The sequence below is a fragment of the Neospora caninum genome, chromosome V, assembly GCF_000208865.1.
Source record: "Neospora caninum Liverpool complete genome, chromosome V".
Lineage (NCBI taxonomy): Eukaryota > Apicomplexa > Conoidasida > Eucoccidiorida > Sarcocystidae > Neospora > Neospora caninum.
Window position 1 is genome coordinate 329,118 of NC_018391.1, and position 19,252 is coordinate 348,369.

A 19,252-nucleotide genomic window follows, 5' to 3' on the forward strand; every position below is an offset into this window, starting at 1 on the left:
GTTCCTTTGATTGACGACGGGCACGGATGCTATTGGTCTCCTGGCAAGACGAGAAACTTCGTCGTCGCAGTAGACCAGTTTTCTACTGCTGCCTTACACAGATAGCTTATTAACGAAACGGCGTTTCTAGGTTAGTCTTTGGACACAAATACTCTCTATGGAAAGAGGAATCTGTCATTGTGACCCCAACCTCACGCGGCGTGAACAGCCCCTTCAGAGAAGCGAGCAGCTTCACATTCCACGCATGTACACATCTGTTCCTATACACCCCATCTTGCCCTCGGTCGCCAATCACGTAGGCCGCTGCATAGGCACGAACAGAAAAAAAGGCGCCAAATACTCGCAGAGATAGACACGTGTACCGCATGCCTACGAGTCACTGTCCGAGGCCACGTCGCTGCCGAGCTCGTCGTAGTGCACGTACTGTCGGAGCTGGCCTAGGAGCATGCCAGGCACACCTGAGACACAGAACCGCAACAGCCCGAGGAGCGAGAGTCATGAAGACAGCAGGAAGAGAAGAGACACGTAACGACGCACGCGAGAACCGGTAGATAAAAAACAGCAGCTTGACGGCGGAGGTGCGACAGAAATCCAGGGGAGACGGCGACGCACGCAGGTAATGCCGCCTTTCCATCTTCGGCACGCGTTCCGCGGCAAGCATCCGCCTCCGTGAACGCGCGGCCCCTTCAATGAGTCCGTTCTCTTGTTTTTGCTTGGCGTCAGCTGAACGTGAACTCTTTCCCCATCACTGCCGACTCCTTTGCCCGACGTTCTCCTCCCTTGCGCGTTTCCTGTCCCTCGGCCGGCTTCCTCGTCGTTCCCCTGGACCTCTCTTTTTCTCCAGCGACAAAAACCTACCTCTGTTACTTTCTGGAGACCCGAGACCCTCGCTTGGTTCTCTTCCTCTTCGCTCCCGTCGTCCCCCAGTTCGCGAGCTAGCCGACGCGTTTAACCGATCTTCTGCGTCTTCTTCGTTCACTCCTCGATGCCTCTCAGCTCCGCGCTGTTCGTGTCCTCGCTCAGGAGACGCGGAAAACGAGCGAGGGGCCCTGGAAGGGCCATGCGCGTCTCTGTCGCCATCGTTTCTTCCTCGCTCCCCCGGAAAACGAAGAGCAGCCGCGGAAGGCGGGGCTGTTGTGGAGGGGGAGGATGCAGATACCGAAGCAGACGAAGGAAGCGCATGCGCCCGTTTGAAGGGAAACGTCACAAAGGCAGAGAAATTCGACCGGCAAATGGGACACCGTTCCTGATGAAGCGAACGGAGGCAGTCAAAGCAGAGCGAGCAGTGCCTGCAAACAGACAACGATTACAGAAACACTCCGGGAATTGCCGCAGCGGTGAAAGCGAAGCTACGTCCAAACACAAAAAGGACATCCCGCGCAAGAAAAAGAAACAGAACCAGCACAAGACTGAGGGAAATTTACCCACTCCCCCACTGCTCACACCAAGCGAGTCTCGAACTCTCGTCCCCTCTCTCCTCACAGTAGCACTTTCCTCGAGTCAAAAAGTGCCCGGGAAAAAACGGTGCAGGCAACTCCAGGCGACGGGGGCGTTTCTTTTTTTTCTGTTTTCGCCTCACCTGCACGGGTACAGCATCACGTCTTTCGCGTTCGTCATACACACCAAGCATTCTTTCTCGCCACCAATCGTGTCACCTTCTTCCAGTCCATACACATCTAGACGCTCTTGCGCCCGCGAGAGCCCGCCGCCGAGAACAACTTCCTTCGCCAACTCCAGGCCGAGATGGGACGAATTTTGGGCAGTTCTACGGAGTATGAGAACGTGCGTTGAAGCCTAAGGACGAACGCGAACCGAAGCAAAAGACATCTCCACACATGTATGCGCATAGGTCTGCCCACACACATCTGCATCAATCTTGCCAGGGACGTTTTTTTTCCTCCACCCAAACGAAAAAACGTTCAAAACACAACAGTCTATCTACATACTGATTGACAAGTGCATTTACATGCAGGCGTACGGCGTAACTAGACCGGCGCCCGAGAAGGCCGCGTGGCCTTTCTTCGTGCCGCGATGCGTTGATGTGGTTCTGCGAAAAGAGGACTCCGTCTGCGCCTTCAACTCTTCAACGTTGAAGAGCCGGTCGTCGTCTGCGTCTCGCTCGTCACTCACCTCCGAAACGGACACCGCGCCGAGGTGGCCCAGCTCGCCCATGCGGCGGTGCTGCGAAAACGGAAGGCGACAGGAGACTCTCGGTCTTCGCCTTTAGTTGTCCGAGTCACGCAAGCAGGAGCAATCAACCGGCTGCATCGGCGGCAACGGAAGGCGCCAGATGAAGGCCGGCAAAAAACTGGAGACGACTCCGTCTTCGTGTCTCCGACCAGGCCACCCCAACAGAGAGACTCCGTACGCAGCGGGACGAAAGACTTACCGGATGCGAGAGGAGAGAAGCGACGACGATCAAGGGAACCTCGGCTCTGTCATCCGCGTCTGATGCGTCAGTCGATTCTTCCGCAAAGCTTCCCAGGGTTGCCTTCTGCAAAAAACACAAACCATCAATCGCCGAAACGGAGACAAACGCTGAACTTGAGTGTTGACAGTTTACCGGGCACTGGAAAGACCGTTTGCGAACGGTTGTGCTTGAGACGCGTCTCATTGTGCTTGGTGCCGCTACGGCGCCCAGCGCCATGTGACTTGAGAAGGGAGGAGGCGAAAGAAACGAAACCGAAAGAAGACTGGCAGAGACTGAGACGCAAAACGTAAAGCCTAGGGAGAGAGAAGGCCGTCGCCTCAACGCGTTCAGTGCGAGAGCAAATGATGGAGGAAACGCCCGTTCGCATCTCCCTCTCGCACAACGTTGAAAGATCTGATTCTCTCCCGTCGGTCCCTGTCTCGCAGCGACTTCCCCCAGCTCTTTTCGCGTTTCGGCCTGCCTTCCGCCTGCGAAATCGCCACGCACCGGGTCCAAAGGTGAGATCCGCACGCACTGATTCATTCCAGCTTCTAGTCTGCGTCAGAGACAGAGAAGCCAGCATGCGGAGCAAGGAAGACAAGAAAGGTGAGCTGAGAGAGAGAGAGGCAACGAAGCGCGAGAGTCACATGAAAGACCAAACTGAGAGCCAAGCGAGGACTGAGTCGTCTTTCAGAACATGGAGAGGAAATGTAACCTACGTGCCTAGATGAGAAGTAAAACAGAAATCGCGGGGAGACAGAGAGACAGAATGCCTCACCTCGGCATAGACATGACGCTCGACAGCGGCAGTCATTCAGCTGCTCAAGAAGAGAGAAACGAAGAAAACGGAGAGAAGGCAGGAGAAACAAAGCCGCGGCCTGGATTCTGCGTTCAAAATGACGTTTCGACACTCACCTCATCTCAGCGGATCGCAGGCGATACTCGGAAGGCGAGAGGAGCGGTGGAGACGCAGAGGCCGAGGATCCGTCATTTCCTCCCCGGTCTGGCGTCGGCAGCCTCTCGCCCTCGCTCTCCCTCTCCGGTCCCGCAGCAGCGAGACCTAACGAGCAAAGAGACAAGACCACCGAAACCAGATCACGGCGGAAAATGCAAACCTAGCGCAGAAAAGACACGTACTCAGAAAAGGTGAAACGGCCTCTCGAATAGAAAGAACACCGGATTCAAAGCTGAGCGACGTCGCATGCATCAATGTTCAGCAGTGGCAAGAGATGCGAGCTTGAATTTTTGAATCTGAAGAAGTGCGTCTGTGTGTCTTAGGTTTGTGTTGACACCGACTGCAATTCTCTACGACGTCTCTGGATCCTTCGCTCTCACGTTTGCGAGTGGCTCGTGCTGGGCCTTACTCTCCCTTCCTTCTAACTCGAGAAGCGAGCGAGCGGCTTCAGGGTGCACGGAGGATCCTCGTGCCGCGCGGGAGGAAGCGAGGCGGCGCACACCGAAGATTCTCCGGAGAGAACGAGGAAAATGGAGAGGACGATCGAGGCCGCCGAGAGAAATGCTCACTTCATCCGCCTTTTTCGCGAGCTGAGGGAACGAGAGAAACCGCAGAGGGACGCCGCGGAAAGATGGACTCCAGGAAACCGCGAACGAAAATGAAGGAACAAAACGAGAAGTGGAGCGTACCAACAGGACGAACACAAAGGCATCCCGATGCACCAGGAACTACACTTGCCTCTTTTGCCTTTTGAGACGGCGATACACCAGAACGGAACCGCAACTGTTTCTCTTTTCCCTCCGACTCCTTTCAACCTCTCCTCCCTGTAGTCGTATCCATATTCTCTTTTGCATGATCCTCCTCTCATTCCAACGCTCCTTGCGCCGCCCGCCTCGACAAAAAACACGAAACTCCACCACACGCCATTTCACTCCTATCTGGATTCCCTCCTTCACCTTCCTTCGCCCTTCGCTCCTCCTCTTCTCGCCTTCATCTCTCCTCACGCTACCTGTCCTCTCTCTCTTCTTTATTCACTGCGTAGCCTCTCGTTGCTCTCTCAATGTTTCTTCCTGATCTCTCGATATTCCCTCCTTGATACCTCCTTCTTCCCTGCTGGACGTCTCCTTCTCTCTGAATTCCCTCTTCTTCCCCTCTCCGTGTTCTCTCCTCATTCCCGCCTCATTCTTTCCTTGCTCTCTCCATGGCCTCGCCGCAGCCTTTCCTCGATCTGTCCCTTTTCTCGTCTTCTCAGTTCTCTCGTTGTTCCCACCGTCATCTCTCCTTGATCTGTCCATATTTTCTGCTTGATCTCTTTCTGTTCTTTCCCGTCCTCTCTTCTTCGTCTTCGTGTTCTTTTCTGACTCACCGCCTTTTGAAGCGCTCTCGCGTCGACTCCCCAGTAGACGACGAGCGTGGCTGCGTCGCACGCGTCGACAACGAGCTCAATTTCTCCCTTGTCCGTTGCCCCCACAGCCGCCGCAGCCGCCGCTCCTTTCTGCTCTTCGCCTGTTCCTCTTTCTTCCCCGCTACTTATATCATGCCTGAACACGCCCTCGCACGGTCGATCACCTGTGTGAGAAGGCAGAAACGAGAAAGAAGACGAAGCCGACGAAGCCGACGAAGCCGACGAAGACGAAGACTTGGACGAAGATGAGGTGGGAAGAAAGAGGACAGATTTTGTTTGAACGGCCACATGGACGCGAAGAATTGCGAGAGGCGAGGCGGGGTTGTAGTTCCTCACGAGCTTCTCGAAGTGAATGCGAAGGAGGCGCTGTAGGTCCTCAGAGTAGCCTGCGAGGCCGCGAAGATGTAGGGGATGCTGTAAAAAAAGGAAGCGAAGCGCGCGCGGCAGACAGACGCTAAAAGTAAAAGGGACCATCGTTTCTCGCCTGCGCAGAGACAAAGCCGCTGGGCGAGGCGAGAGAACCTCAGAGCCGGCGAAAAGTTGGGGGGACCCAAGAAAAGCGGAAAGAAGAAAGAGATGCGCATCTTCTACTCGCGCATAGGGCGCCGTGCTTGGCGCCGTCTCTCGTGTCTGGACTCGGACAAGAACGAGGCTGTGGAGGGAAGGGAGAGGGAGAGAAAGAACAGAACCCGTGGGTCACACACGCTGTAGAAAAGGAAGGAGACTACCGTCGACCTCTCGATGCTCGATGGGCACCGAGCGTTTTGAGATTCTCGCACGTGCACAACATCCACGAGAAGATACGGTGTCCAGCGGAAAAGGCAGGAGAGAAAAGGATGAAAAAGGATGGAACGGAGGCGGTCAAGTGCTCTTTTCTGGCGGAGGGATCTCGCTCACCTGCTGAACTGCGAACTGGCGTCGAACTTTGTGCGCTTTGATGAGACGCCGCAACAGATGGAGGAACCAAAGAAGAAGCAGGACGCCGGCAAGGACGCAGAGGGTGTTGTGCAGGCCTGGGCAGATTCCCCGCGTGGCAAGGAGAGAATGCGAAGAGGCAAAGGGAGTCCTCCGTTCGTCTCGGAAGATCGACTCGTCTCCCTTCTGTTCGGTGGCAAAAGCGAAAGAGAGCGGTGAGGCAGAGAAGGCCCCATTTGCCATCTTGCAGAGGAACGCAGAAGAGGGGACAAACCAGCGGAGAGCACCTGTTCTTCTTTCCCCTTCTTCCCTTTGATCCTCTTCCGTCTCTTCTTCCTAAACGGTGAGCATTTCCTCCGCGTCAATGATATCGTTCTTCCCTGGTCTTCCTTCTCTCTCCTCTTCGCTCGTGCTTCCCGACTTCTTACTCTGTGTTGCCTCCGCGTTTGCCTCTCTCCACTACGAAAGGGAGGAAGAGAAAAGATACAGAGGAACCAGTGAAGGAGAAGACGCGGAGAAAGGAACAGGTACGCCGACGAGACCCCGTTCTTCCTCCGTTCTTTCAGTGTGCGGCGCCGTCGCTGAACTTGAGAGGCGGAAGGAGCGAGAGAAGAAGCCGAGATAAGAAAGAGACTCAAGAAGGAAGGTGAGGGGCAAAGAAATCGACTGCCGGAAGACAGAAGCAAGACGGGTGTCCAAGTTTTTTCCTGAGACTCGAGCATGCAACGCGACCCTCGAGAAAGAAAGGAGAGGACGCGCACCGGAGCCAGGCAACGGCGACGCGGCACGGGCAGAAGACAGCACGAGAACGACGGAAAAGAGGGGGAAAGGAGAGACGAGAAAGCGGTTTTGGCAGAAACACCCGAAAATGAAGCCGTGTCTCTCCCTTCTCCAAGCGGTAGAAGGAGACGGCCAGCTGAACGCGCTGGAGAAGGAGGAAAACTTCACCTCTCCTCAAAAAAGCATTTGCGCACGACACTCACTGCTGGCTACAGGAGAGAGAAAAATAAGCAGCTTAGCGTTTTGTCTTTGACTTCCGCGCTCTCTGCTCTTTGCCCAGCTACTCGCTTGTTTCGCGCATGCAAAACCCTCTTAGATGCACAGCTCACAAGGGCGGAAGAAAGGACAGCTGCATCCTGTTGAAACACGGTGATAGAAAACTTTATGTGCGAAAGAAAACACAAGGAAACTCTCTACCTCGCTCCTTGCTTTTCTTTCTTCGTTCCTGAACCGTCGACCGGCGCGGGAATCAACGTGTGCCGCGCGTGCACGCTGGCGGCGGAGAGAGGATGCGTCTTCCTTTTGTGAAGAACGGCTTTCTCTCTCTCTCGTCTTCTTTTTGAAACAGATGGAAAGGAGACAGAGCTCCGATCTTGCTTCGTGAGATGCACTTGGCGTCTTGGACGCCTCGGCACGGGGAGCCGGGGAAAGGTAGAGGAAAAACGGTGGCGGTAGGTGGAGAGAACCGAGCCGCAGCTCTTCTTGTCAGTTCTCTGCAAAGCTTGGCAACGAGCGTATCACCTTTGTTTGTCCCCAGAGACCAATAGACTAGAACTGTAGATACAAGTAGACGGAGAGACACACAGACATGTAGCAGTATGTCCAGCGAAGTCCGAGCACCCCCCATCGATCACAGTTGTGTGTCCCAGGCACCCACATAGGATGCAGAAGTATTTCTTTTGTGCAGTGCGTAAATCCGCGAACGATAAGCTGCTTGGCCTTGACAAAAAGAGCGAGAGCTCGGCTCCAAACTGAGGGCAGGCCGCAAGTCGAGAGGCTACGGAGTTGTGCAAGACAGAAAACACGTCGCGAAGAAAGAGAAGCGAGAATGCCAGCCTCATGGGTACAACACGGTCCTTCGTCTCCTTCAGGAGGCGAGAGGAGTGGCGAGTTAAACGACGGAGTCGCTAGTCGAGCGTCTCCCGTCCTCGTATCAAAGAAAGAAGGCAGGGACGGAAAGAGTCTCTTCGAAAACCGCACGTTCCCTGTCTCTCCCTCTTCGCATTCCGCCTCCATTTCGGCCGCTGGTGGACGCAGGGGCCCGTCGCACGTGTCTGTGTCTGGCCGCCTCAGAGCCGCCTCTTCAGGCGCACCACTGCGGGCAACTCTCTCGGGTCAGGTGGAGAAAGAGGGAAGTTCCGCAGAGCTGCTTTGTGTGCCCAGGCGCAGTCTCTCTTCTGCGCGCTGGCGTTCTCTCGCCGTCGAGTGCGCGTCTTTCCGCCAGAGTTCCACTGTCTCAGAATCTTCCCGTGCCGGTTCGTCTCCGTTGTCTTGCACTCAAAAAAGGACCCCCTTTCTTCGTTCTTCGTGCTCTTGCCCCAGCCTCTCTTCTCCGTCCTTCCTCTCTTCTCCACACGCTCCCCCCGCAGCGTCTCATCCGCCTCCCCCTCCTCGTGCATTCGGCTCTCTTCCAAACTGTGGAAGCCCTACGGTTCGGGTTGCGTACCAGCAAGTGATTCCGCTATCGTCTCTGGCGGCAAGAGCTCCCACGTCTTCTCTCCCCCAACAGGGGGTTTATGGGCCTCGCTGGGGTGTCGACGTGCGTCAACAAGCGGGCGTGCGCTCGCCTCTGTCGCGTAGCTCTCTGGGACTTGAGAGAGCAGCGAGCGCCTTCTTCACCCTTCCAGATCCCCCCCGGTATCGACGAGGGTCTTCCGCGTTGTCCGCCGACTTCACGTGGAACGGATTCGTTTCCCGGCCTTGCTACGGGTTCCCCAGATTCCAGAGTCTCCCTAATCTCCTTGTTCGCGATGCTCCGCCTTTCTCGCTGATTGCCTCTGATTCGCCTGACGCGCGCCTGCATCAGTCTTCGTCGGTTTCTTCCAATCACGAAACACAAAGGGAGAGGCAAACGCGGGAGGACAAAAGAGGTCTTTTGGAGGCGACGCTGAGCAGCGGACGGAGACGACTGCGGGGAGCCAGCGGGGAAGCAAGAGAGACCGGGGAGACGGGCGGAGAGACAGGAGACGGGAAGGGAGGAGACAGAGAGCGAACGGGCACAGCAAAAAAAGGGGAGGAGAGAAGAACGAAACAACAGGGTGGGACACGGGACGCTGGCACAGGAGGGGAAAGGAGAGGCGAAGGAGAGAAGAGAGACCGCGCGAAAAACGAAGGAAAGGGTGGAGGCGGAGAACTGATCCGAGAGGCGAAAGAGCAGACCTGGACACATCCTGGCCGCTTTCGAGACCGAACCTGTTCATCAAAATCCTCTCAAGTGTCTGTCTACCCCAGAACGCGATACGCAGTAAGCTCCAGTTGGGCGTCTTCTTGTGTTTCCCCGCAGTTTAGCAGAGCGTCTTCTTTTTCGGCCACAAGGAGCACTGGAGGCGACGGTTTTCACCAAAGAGCGGAACAGAACGAACCGGAGCAGGAAACGCAATTGACCAAGAAAAGCGACCTCGCGGTCTTCCGGCGTCTGACCTGCTGTCTCAGTGCCAGCGAATGTCCCTCTCGCAGCGCGTGGAGCAGTGCGCGGGAGGCGAGGGGCCGAACGGAAGGACAGGCAGATGGGGGAGAAGGGAGCGGAAGAGAAAAACGAGAAAGAGCAGGAGCCGTGGAGACCCGCGGAGCAGGACGAGAGGACGGCACGTGGAGGAAAGATGAAGACGAGACACAGGGAGAACGTGAGAGAGAGATACAAAGGCAAACAGAGAGAACGCGGGAGCCTAACGAGGAAGACGAAGAAACACGAAAGGTTCGAGAGGACGACGAAACAACTTGGAATAGCTTCCTTCTCTCTCTTCAGCGAGAAACCACGAACTCTGGTTCTGAAGCGAGAGGATTGACCGCGAACGCCTTCACAGACGAAGAACGCGCGACGACTGCAAAAGCAAGGCACCGTCAGAGACAGCAAGTGCATTCTGCGTTCAAGGCGAGAAGCACACACTTGGACGGTGGCGCCGAGAACAGAGAAAAAAGGAAAGAAGGCGAGAAGGACGGAAAGGTCGCCCGACTGCGTCCACATGAGCCCAGAGGAAGCTCAGCATGCCGACGTGGCGACGAAGGAGAGAATCGGCGAGACGGTTCCAGTCCGTCTCGCTCTCCCTCCTCTTCTCCTTCGGATTCTCCCCCATGCCCGTCCTCGTCCTCCCCTTCTCTGTGTCCCTCTTTCTGCTCCTCTCTGTCTTCCTTTTCGTCTCCTCAGTCCCCGTTTCTTTCGCCCTGGAAGCTGCAGAACGCGATCGTTCGAGTCCCCATAAGCAGCGCGCCTTCTCACGACGAGTGCCTGGGACGGTCGTCACAGTCACGCTCTCTGGAGAGAAGCGGAGAAGGAGAAATGAGAGACAGTGGCTCGCGGGGCGCTCCGACGGTTGGCATCTCGCCTGCCGCACGGGGAAAGAGAGGACGGAACTCCAAATGCTTTTCCAAGGCAGGCCAGTCAAGGGCGACTCGAGGCAATATCTCAGACGCCGCTTCTGACGCGCGACACAGAGAGTGTCGCACGGCGAGAAGCAAGCGAGATGAGGACGAGCTGGCGTCGACACAGACCGGACGAAGAGTTTATTCTTCCTACAGCAACGCACATCGAGTCTCTTCGCCCCACCACCGAGACAGGGGGGCCCATTCTGAGGCCATAGGCGGAGACAGCAGCCTTTCATCTCCCGAGCCAGAAAGGCTCTCTGCTCCTCGCGACAGACTCGGTGTCTCTGACTCTTCACGCTGTTCAAGAGGCCTGCGAAACGCGGAAACGAGAGAACACGACGGGCATTATGTCTGCGCAGTTGATTATCTGTACTCGCCCTCGGGACGCAGCAGCGAGAGACGGCAGCGACAGCGCCCGAGTGCGATCTCTACGCGCCTACAGAGAAGCACATGTGCACTCACGGGCGACAGTGGGCACGTCGAGACACGGGACGCACGAGAGAGGAGAATGTCGAGCTTCACAGGGCGAAGGAAAGCAGGAAACGCGCACGAGGAGCGCGAGGAGCGCGTGGCGCCCAGCGGGGTAACGGGGGACAGGAGAGGAGATGGATATGCCTTTGAAGGGAAGAGGTGGAACAGAAGCGAAGCGAAGGAAGAGCGAAGCGTGTCTGAAATTCTGTGGGACGAAGCACGGAAAAAACACAGACAGAGTCTCGCTCTGGAGAGAGAGAAGATCGCTCAGCAGCGCGCGGAAAACGCTCGAAGAAGAAAAGAAATCGCAGCCCTGCTGGACAGCCCCAACCCTCGAGACAGCGAAAGCACACCAACGGTGAAAACGCCTTCTGAAAACGGAGTGCGGGAGGCGGCAGCAAGCAAGGAAGAAAGGAAAGCATGGGGCAGGAGAAGAGAAAAAGACGGGAAGCGCCACGAGAAAGACAGGCAACTGCAGACGACGGAGGGCCACAGCAGCCTAGTGAGGATTGCACAGAGAAGGAAGAGAAGAACGAGAGAAGAGAAGGAAGGGGCCTGCGAAAACCCCTGTAGCGACAGCGACGATCGGGCGAGCAGTTCGAGTGAGTCTCCGGAGAGGGAAAGTGACGAACGAGAGAGCAAAACAGTTGAAGGAGGGACACGGGGAAACAGGAGGAGAGAAGAAAGGTGTTTCTCTTCAATGCGAGAAAAAACGAACACGAAGTCGTCTCCATCAGCGCTAGAAAGCAGCTCCAGGTCTAGCAGTGCTCGATCCGTAGAGAGTAGCGCCTCGTCAGACGCAAAAGCGTCTCCTCGCGAGGGACTCAAATGGGACACGTCTTCGTCTGGAGACGACAGTCTAGGTGAGTCAAGTAGCCATAGTGAAGCAGAACTGGAGCACGAAGGAAACCAAAAAGAACAAGATCAAGAGTTTGAAACCAGATCTGAAGAACAGCGGGTTCCCGAAGGAGAAAGCAGTTCGTCAAGCAGCGAGGAAGCAGCGAGCACAGAAGAACCGCTCCCAACTGGTCTTACACGCATTGCTGAGAGACGAAATGTCGTTGAGAGACACAGTTCCTCGACGAGTAGCGATGGCGAAGAGAAGGACGAAGGAGCAGGAAGAGTCTTGAGGCATATAAAAAATGGGGCTCGCACCACACGAATCTGTATCAGTTTCCCTGACGCAGCTCCAGGCGACCTCATCTTGTCTCTGGCGAGAGACGATGAAGGCCGGGGTCTTTGGGTGGGAGACGTTGGGGGGAAGGAACACGGAAGCGAGAAACCCAGAGAGACAGACAGTAGACGCATCTCCAAAACTGTCCACTTTGCGCCCATTTTTGCCTCTGGGAAAGCTGACGGTCAGACGGAATCAAAATGGCGTGAAGGACGCAAGGAGAGAACAGAGAACGCACCTGCTCAGCAAGGGCCACTCTCGCCTCCCTTTCATCATCCGGGAAACAGCAAAAGTGGAATGAAGGGGGAGACTGGAACGTGGAGAAGGGACACCTTTTCTTCGTCTCCTTCGTCTCCATCATCTGATGCATCTTCGCAAGAAAGCTCCCTGGCGAAGGAGGCCGCTGCCCACAGTGGTCCTTACGCCATGGGGGGAGCCAGGGACGGATCGCCGGTTGGTTCCTCCTCTTCGGAAGAGGGGGAGGCGCAAGAGCCGCCTTCGGCCGAAAGAAAACCTATTAAGAGGCATACAGCCTCTCTGTCCTCGCACTCGCGTCCATTTTCTCCTCCAAAAGCACCGTCTTTTTCGGACGTGTGTCTACCAGGGCAAGAAACAAAAAAGAGGGGCGAACGCCGCCCTTTCTCCTCAACGTCCTCTTCCTCGGTTTGTGCTTTTCCTGCTCTCTCTGCCTCTCCTCGGAGCTCGGGGTCTAGAACGAGGAGCACTCCTCTTGGCCCACCCTACGTGGGTAGGCTGAGTACGAGTCTGTTCCCCTCGTCTTCCGCTGGAGAATCAGCCATATCCTCATCCCAGACGCAGGATCAACATCTTTTCCTTTCTCCCTTCGCACCAAAGAGAACCGTCACCTCACCGAAACCTACAAAACCTCGGAAAACGCAGACTCTGCAGATACGAGGGAACGCATCGCCCGGCACAGACACGGCGCTCCGGAAAAAGCGAGAAGATACAAGGATGGAGCTTGCTGCTAGTGAGGAGCCCGAAAAAAAGAGCTGTTCTCACTGAGAGAGTTCTGTCGCGAACTCACATCAGTCACGACACCCTGCTTCTTCTCTTTTGTTTGTTCTTAAGGAGTCAGGAAAGGTTTTTGGGTGTTCGGCGGCCAGTTCCTGTTTCTGAGTCGCTGACTCGAGGAGACGAGTGATGCAGGAGGGCGGGCGAAGGCGAACAGACACGATTCCCGTGGATCCGTGTGCGCACGTGGAAAGGACCGTCTTCTCTTTGGATACCAATGGCTGACGTCGTTTCCTAGTCGTCTGGGACAAGGTCTGTTCTGTATCGAGGCCTTCGACGCGTCATGAAGTGTATGCGACATGTGGTGCTGTGTGTCGCATCCTCGCGACAGTGGTTACAAAAAACAGTCTGCACAACTGCACTGGCACTTACGCCTATGCGGCGGCGTAGGGCGCACACTTGTTTTTAAAAGCATTTCTCGAACATACACCGGAATTCTAATGACAATGGACCTGCGCCATGATGTGTACCCCCAATATTCCCGGCAATTTCGCTGCACACAACTGGCTTAACGGCTGAGGCCTTACTGGGTAGGTAATACATGTGGGATATCGTGTATTCCTAGGCTCCCCCGTCTGCCGCCACTCTGTACTGCCTTTGTACGAAGAACAGCACGTAAATAATACGGTTTGTTTCACCTCTTCCTGGACGTCATTCACTACCAAACCCCTGCCCCGGAACGGAAGAGACCGCCGCGCGTCTGGGGTGTTTCTCGGCTTCGTGGTAACAGCGAAAACTTTTGTGCGGCGAATCCAAAGCCCTCACAATCAGCGAACAAACGTTGCGCGTAACCTGACAGGCATTAGTAAATGCGCCCGAAATGGAACAGGAGAATCCTCTGAGCCATCATTACCGTCAAGTCCAAACGCACAAGCCTTTCGTTTCATGGAGCTACGCAGCAACCCAATTCCTCGCTTCTACACGCCGAAAAGAATATCATTCCGCGCGACTGGTGTTTTCACAACTGTAGGTCTAAGCGAGTCTCGCCTGTCACGCTGTCCGACAAAACGTGCACAATTTCCCCTTTCTCCGCCGCCTGTCTCTAACGACACCGGTTTTTCCACGAAATCTATTTCGAAGAAGAGGCCAATACTACTACTTTAAAACATAATATACAGTCCCAGCACTAGCGGTTAAACTATGGAAGACTCGAGTTGTATCCCTACAGATCCGGCGTGAAAAGCTGAGTCTCTCTCCACCTGGTTCTGCTGGCAAACAAAAAATTTTCGGGCTGGGACGGAAACCGTGGACCGGTGGTCTCTGGTCTTGTCTTCTGCGTGTCCGTGTACGTTGTCCGTCAAACCCTTTGCGAGAGACGTCTCGCGTTTCTTTGACGTCAATGTCCGAGGCCGAACAACTGTTCATTCGCAAAAAAAATGTTCTCGTCATTGGTAGCCCCCCCACAATTCGCCTGGAAGTTTGTAACATTGAGAGACCGGCAGCTAGCAGCTTCAGGCTCATCTCGTTGCGAGAACGCTCGTACTATTTCACGGGGTTTTACGCTCGAGGGCGGCGTTGTCTCCCTCTGACTTGAGCAGACGGGACGACGGCGCATCTGATGGCTGTCTTCGCACTCTTCGGCTAGATAGAAAGTGTTTTTTCGTAGTGCACCAAAAGCTTGTGCGTTTGAAGGTAAAGTCCTTTATTTTCCATGATCGTCTTTCATTTGAAACGCGAGATCTATCGGTTTTTTGCAATGCACGTGTCCATCTCTGCTTTCTGCTCGCTCTTCGGCTGAGTCTCGGTTCGACGCAGAATCCGTGGTCGCGAAAAGCTGACTTCCATTTTCGGCAAAATCTACGGAGAATCCCGGAAACCCGAGGGATCCCTCCATGCCTTAAAACCTGCGGCTCCCCCCTTTTGAGAGTTTCTCAAGTCTCGGACCGTGCGTCGCCGACTTTTCCGCCTTCTGTCTCTGAGCCGGGAGAGGCGAAGAACACAGAGGCAGCTGAGCTAGAGACACGAAGACGCCATTGGCGTGCTTTTCTTTCCTCACCTGCGCTGCTAAATTCCAAAGATTTCAGTTCGTCGTGCCCTGTCATTTTCAGCTTCGGTACTTCCGTGCCCGTGCTTCCGCCTCCCTGAGCGCGCGCCTTTGTTGCGATCCTGCGTGGATTTCCTGACAAAAGCGCGACGCCTCGTGTGCTCGCGTGCGCGGCCTCCCGCCGTCGAAGGATGCTGTTTCGGCGGAGCATGTCGTGCTGGAGAAAACGCTTGGTTCAACACAGCTTTTTCGAGTTGCCTTCTGTCGGTTTTCGCGTTGCTTAATTTTATCAATTTCTGCTCTTTCCCGTTCGCTTCCGGAGTTTACTCTCTGCCGACTTTGGTTGTCCGCCGTCACATTTCCTTGCTGTTTCCCTCCCCCCCCCTCCGTCCAAGCTTTGTCTTTTTCTGCGTCTGTGCTGCGTGTTTTTCCTCGTTCGTCTTCACAAAGTTGGAATCTTTTTTCCGCTGCGCTCATGTATGTCCACGCGTCTGCTGCGCCTTCGTCTTCGGTCCGAAACTCCCCCATAAAGCGGTCCATGTATTCCCTTCCGTCGGCCGGGGCGCCGTTGGTCCGTCTCTCTCCGTCTCTTCCTTTTCCCCCCAGAAGGCAGTTCGGGTTCTCTGCCCGCGCGCTCTCAATTTCTTCCCGTGCTGTCGCTGTAGTTCCCACGTCGCTCTTTGGATTCTTTGTCTCTCTCCCACGCCCGCCCTAAAAAACCTGAGAGCCGTCAACGACCGCCGCTCGCTCCCCCTCGCCACCCCGCCGCACAGTGCCTGTCTCTCTCGCGCCGTTTCCGCTTCCCTCGCGTTCTCCTTCTCTTTGGCCGCCCCACCTCGAGTGTCCCTCCGCCCCATCTCGAGTGTCCCCGTGCGTCTCCTGTCTCTTCGCGTGTTTCGCCCCACCATGGCGCCCCCGGGTGGTCCTCCTCGCCACGTGAGCGGCGCGCCGTCTGCGGCTAGCCAGCACAACTCGACTTACCAAATTGTTTTGCCAGGCGACCAGGAGTGGAAGCCTGCCTCGCGGAATCCGTTTGCGCGTATGTTTGGCGCCGTCGTGCGCCGCATCCAGGCGTTGATGGCGCCCGTGGAAGAGACGCCGGCGATCCACGCCGCAAAGTGCCAGCAGCGGCCGTGTCAGTTGAACCGGTTCGTGCTCTTGGCCACCTACTTTGTCTACGCGCTCCTCACCGCGCGCGTGTACTTTGCCTGGCCGAACTTGTCCAACCTGCTCTTCCGCAACGACGCGTACATCTGGTTGTGCAGCGACGACGAACCGGACATGCGGCTTCCAGAGAACGGAGAGCGGCGCTACAAGTGCGAGGCGCAGAACTCGGAAGTCGGGAAGCTCTTTGTCACGTGTCTCGCCTTTGCATTCTCGTGCTCGCTCGTCGCGGGCATCCTGCTGGACTTCCTCGGCGCAAAGATCACCGCCATGATCGGCCAGCTGTGCAACTTCCTCTCTTGGCTTCTCCTCGCCTTCGCCGGCGAAGGATGCGAAACGTACTTCCCAGCCTTCATCCTCATGGGCGTCGGCTCAGACGTCGGCTACCTTCCCCTACTCTCGTCGGCCAACTTGTTCCCCGGACACGAAGGGTGAGAGAAAGAACAAGGGAGGAGCAACTGAAGCGATCTCGCGCAGAAAACGAAACGGGGAATCAAGAAGAAGGACGGGGAGACGAGGGAACAGAGTGTGAGAGAGGCGGCAAATGCGAGAGGGGCCAGATCGTGACGGGGGGGTGGGGTGACTGTTTGTGTTCGTCGCGTGGTTTCCGTCCGATCTCGGTTTTTTTCCGTTCGCTTTTTTTCGCAGGCTGGTTATCGCGCTGTTGGGGGCAGCCAAAAGCGCCAGCTTCGCCATGCCGACCATTTTGGACGTGACGGAAAACGCCGTCGACAACGTGCACCTGAAAGAAGTGTCTCTTGGATACGCTGTCTTTGGGCCAGGTAAGGAAATCGCCTTTGCTCGTCGCTTGTCTCGCTGTTCAGTCTCCGCTGCGTCGCCACGTTCGTTATGGGGCCTGCAGTTTTTCCTCGCGTCAACTCGCGTTCTTAACTCGTGAGGACGCGTTTAGAAAGCGCAGGGGAGACGCAAGTGTGCATTTAAAAGCTACGCTGCATGCGTAGCAATATCCAGCCTGCCTGCACGCCCTCGCGCTTACGCGCATTTGGCGCATTCCAACCGGCACACCACTACACTACTTTTCTGCAGATGTAGGAATGCAGATACTTTATTTAGATGTGCGGCTACCTCTGTTTAAGTGCCTTTTTTTATGTTTGCGGTGGTCATACGATGCACGTTTCGTGGCCGGTGTCTTCCGGTTTCAAGGCGTTTCGAGGTGTGCTTTTCCGCTGTCTTTTTAGGCGTGTGTTTCCTGTTGGCGATCTTTCTAGTTCCTCTCCAAGTGTTCAAACCGTGGAACGAGTTTGTGGGTTTGGAGGGCGAAGACCAACCGCACCCGCTCGTGCGCGTGAACGACTCGTTTGCGTCTTACGGAGCGCACGCGTGGCGAGACAGTTTCTCGAGCTTCCAGGAAGTGAAGGACTGGATCCATCAACACCACATCCACACGCCCCTGGAAGAGATGACGACGGGGACGGTGCACCATCCGGCGTCTCCTTCGTCGCTCGCGCCGCCGCACCACGTGCCGGCTGTGGTGGGCGGCGGCGTCTCGGGCTCGCTAGCTGGCCCCGCGCCGGCGGCTCAGCAGGCGCGACAGCTCGGCGTACCGCAAGACGCGTTGCCTGCCAAGGACGACGAGCGGAAGTTGGACGAGACCCGCGCAGGGAAAGACGCGTCCTCGCCCACGTCTTCGGGTGCAAAGACCACGCCTGCGACGCCGCCGCTCGAGAAGATCGCCTCTGGAGACACGGTCGCCACGACGCAGGTGCTCTCGGTCGCGCCGAGCACGGAGCCGGAGAGGGAGACAAAGGAGACAAGCGCCCTGTCGTCTTCGCAGCTGCTGGCCACCTCGCTCCCGCCGATCGCGGCTAGCCGGGCGGGCAGTGTGTTTGGAGCCTCGGATGCCGACGTTGTGCACTCGCGAGCGTCTTTCTCAGGGGCCCTCGGTAGCGCCGGCGAGGAGGAGAAACCCGCCAAGTTCTGGTCCCAAGTCTTCTCCAAATACGCCTTCGGCATCATCGTGTACAGTGTCCTGAAAGCCATCATGTACGCCTTCTTCACCACCGGCGGCGAAAACCTGCTCGGGAAGCAGGTCAACGACTTCATGGGTGCCGCGCTTCCATTTTCCTGCCTGCCGTGCTTGGTAAGTGGAAACACGAAACACGGGAGAAATGCGAAACCTACGCACACACAGAGAGACGGCCAGTAACGCGGGGACACACAAAACAAGGAACAGGCGTGTGCGCGAATCACCCTGGCGTCTCATCCCGACACGCGATGCGGGAAAGGCGCATGTCGATACTGGCCAAGTTTCCCCGTACACTCCGGCACGGCGATGCCCCTGTATCTCAGTGTGTATCGAACTAGAACGCTGCACAGATATGTCTATATATCCGATATGGGTGTGCATACGTAGCCGTATCCCTAAACGGATGCGTGTGGCGTGCACAAAGGTTGTGGGTGGACGCTTGCGCGTGGAGAGGCCGTTTATGGCCGGACTCGAGGAGGAAAGCGGAGACAAGCGAGAAGGGGGACGCGAGCGGAGAGCGCGTCCTCGGCGTGCACCTGGCTGTGTGGACCGACCACACTGGGACATGGAAGAGCAGAGCGAAACGCGCCTTCGGGGAGGCGAACAGCGTGGGCGCAGCGCCGCTCAGGGATCTCTCTGCGAACGCGGCTGTGTTGTTTCTTCGGTGTATCGTCGCCGGTTGTCCACGTGTCGCCGCTGTCTGGTGTGTGTGTGTGCGTGTGTGTGTGTGTGCAGGTTTTGGGGAAGGTCGTCGATACCGTGGGAATCATGCCGGCGCTTTTGCTGCTGAACAGCTTCATCACTCTCGCCTACGGCTTCTCGATGGTTGGCAACACGGGCACGGCGTACATGGCGGCTCTGTTGTACATTTGCTACGTCTCGTTTTATTCTTCTCAGAGCTACTGCTACGTTTCCGACACCTTTTCCTCGTGCCACTTTGGCAAGCTGGTGGGGATTATCCACATGATCGCAGGTTTCCTCTCGCTGCTCAAGATTCCCATGCAGTCGCTCGTCGTCCACGTCTTCCACTCGGAGTACTTGTATCCGTGCCTCATTATGCTGGGCTTCTGCCTGTGCAACTTCTTCATTCTCTTTTGGCTGGTTTACTTGAAGCGCAAAGACCCTCACCCCTTCTGGTCCAAGTCGGCGCGCGACGCCGTCAAGAAGGAGCAGGAGCGACAGGACGCAATCAAGCAGGAGAGAAGGGAGAAGCAAAGGCGGGAGAAGGAGGCGAGGAGACACAGGGGCGAGGGACAGGTCGAAGCTACCGAGATGGCGTAGCGAGTGTGACGGGTGTGGAAAACGAGAGCGAAACTGCAACAGGAAACAGGTGATATCGCGAAGCGGGGGACGTGCGCGGAGAAGCAAAGGGAGGCGCAGCGCGGGAGGGTCA

At 56.3% G+C, this 19,252-nt stretch overlaps 3 protein-coding genes across 3 annotated transcripts; 2 read left to right on the plus strand and 1 right to left on the minus strand.

Annotated features, from left to right (window-relative positions):
• Positions 1-369: 369 nt before the first annotated feature.
• Positions 370-5,928, minus strand: NCLIV_012640 (conserved hypothetical protein; the record flags this gene model as incomplete). The annotated part of the gene is made up of 10 exons (XM_003881450.1): positions 370-458; positions 859-1,289; positions 1,580-1,765; positions 1,979-2,181; positions 2,390-2,494; positions 2,946-3,021; positions 3,326-3,470; positions 3,775-3,955; positions 4,732-5,184; positions 5,668-5,928. The coding sequence occupies 10 exons, from the start codon at positions 5,926-5,928 to the stop codon at positions 370-372; spliced, it is 2,130 nt and encodes a 709-aa protein (XP_003881499.1).
• Positions 5,929-7,513: 1,585 nt separating this feature from the next.
• NCLIV_012650 (conserved hypothetical protein) lies at positions 7,514-12,715 on the plus strand (the record flags this gene model as incomplete). The annotated part of the gene is made up of 1 exon (XM_003881451.1): positions 7,514-12,715. One exon carries the CDS (start codon positions 7,514-7,516, stop codon positions 12,713-12,715), a length of 5,202 nt encoding a protein of 1,733 aa, XP_003881500.1.
• A 2,899-nt stretch (positions 12,716-15,614) lies between these two features.
• On the plus strand, positions 15,615-19,140 carry NCLIV_012660 (conserved hypothetical protein; the record flags this gene model as incomplete). The annotated part of the gene is made up of 4 exons (XM_003881452.1): positions 15,615-16,303; positions 16,521-16,654; positions 17,072-17,973; positions 18,595-19,140. 4 exons carry the CDS (start codon positions 15,615-15,617, stop codon positions 19,138-19,140), a joined length of 2,271 nt encoding a protein of 756 aa, XP_003881501.1.
• Between the last annotated feature and the right edge of the window lie 112 nt (positions 19,141-19,252).